At 44.6% G+C, this 1014-nt stretch overlaps 1 protein-coding gene across 1 annotated transcript in view; it reads left to right on the forward strand.

The window, feature by feature from the left end:
- The window catches only part of LOC119588039 (acanthoscurrin-2-like), an 818-nt gene extending 111 nt beyond the window's left edge, over positions 1-707 (forward strand). Inside the window, exon 2 of the mRNA XM_037936737.1 lies at positions 228-707. Within this exon, the coding sequence (XP_037792665.1) occupies positions 228-707 (480 nt within the window). The remainder of the gene's footprint in view (positions 1-227) is intronic.
- Positions 708-1014: the final 307 nt, after the last annotated feature.

Here is a 1014-nt window from a genome sequence, read left to right on the forward strand (position 1 = left end):
TTCACTTTATTTAAACGCAACGTTGTCGAGAGAAAATCTTGTAAAATTAGTTAATCTCCTTTTTTATTTACTACATGTAGTACCGTTACTGAATGATACTAACAGTAGCTTTATTGTTACTGGTCTTGTTATTTCTTTTACACTCTTTAACTATACAGTATCATGGGTGTGAAATTAAACATATTCTTATATATGCACGCAAATACAATATCCCTACCATCTTGTAGGTAAAGGCGGCTGTCCTGCTGGGAGTGGTGTGTGGAGCTGTGACTGATGGAAGCTATGCTTCCCGTGGTGGAAGCTTTGGAGGTGGAGCTGTTGGAGGCGCCATCTCCGGAGGACAAGGAGGTTTCGTAGGAGGCAATTTTATTGGAGGAGGAAGAGCAGGTGTTGGGGGAGGTAGCTTCATCGGAGGAGGCGGAGGCCATGGTGGCTTCGGCGGAGGCAGAGTTGACGCAGGTCACCTCGTTGGACACGGTGTGCTCCCTGCAGGTGGCTACTCCGGAGGTGTTATTGAAGGCCACGGCGGAAGCGCTGGAGGTTTCATCGGAGGTGGAAGCTCTTTCGGAGGCACCGGTGTGGGAGGTTCCTTCGGGGGAGTCAGCTCAGTAGGAAGCTCCTTCGGAGGTTCCAGTGTGGGGGATTCCTTCGGAGGCCCCGTTGGCGTAGTATCTTCCGGACGCGTCAGTGGAAGGTACGGCCGATAACCTTACCTTTAAAATATTAAGGATACAAATAACAAACGAATAAATGTCGTCCTTTAATTTATGTATCATTACCTGTATTTCCTATCACTACTGACTATGAAACGAAATGACATTATTACAGTTATTTCAGTCTATCACAATTCAGCACCTAATTATACAATAGGTGAAAGCTGTGAGATATCATCAATAACAGCTCTACCGATGGAATGGACTATGGGAAAAATTATTCATTCGAGTTTGTACTTAAATATCGAAAATTCATTTTATGTCTGCAGACACTGCAATTCACCGATGATAAACAACTCAA

Source organism: Penaeus monodon, chromosome 23, assembly GCF_015228065.2.
Source record: "Penaeus monodon isolate SGIC_2016 chromosome 23, NSTDA_Pmon_1, whole genome shotgun sequence".
Lineage (NCBI taxonomy): Eukaryota > Metazoa > Arthropoda > Malacostraca > Decapoda > Penaeidae > Penaeus > Penaeus monodon.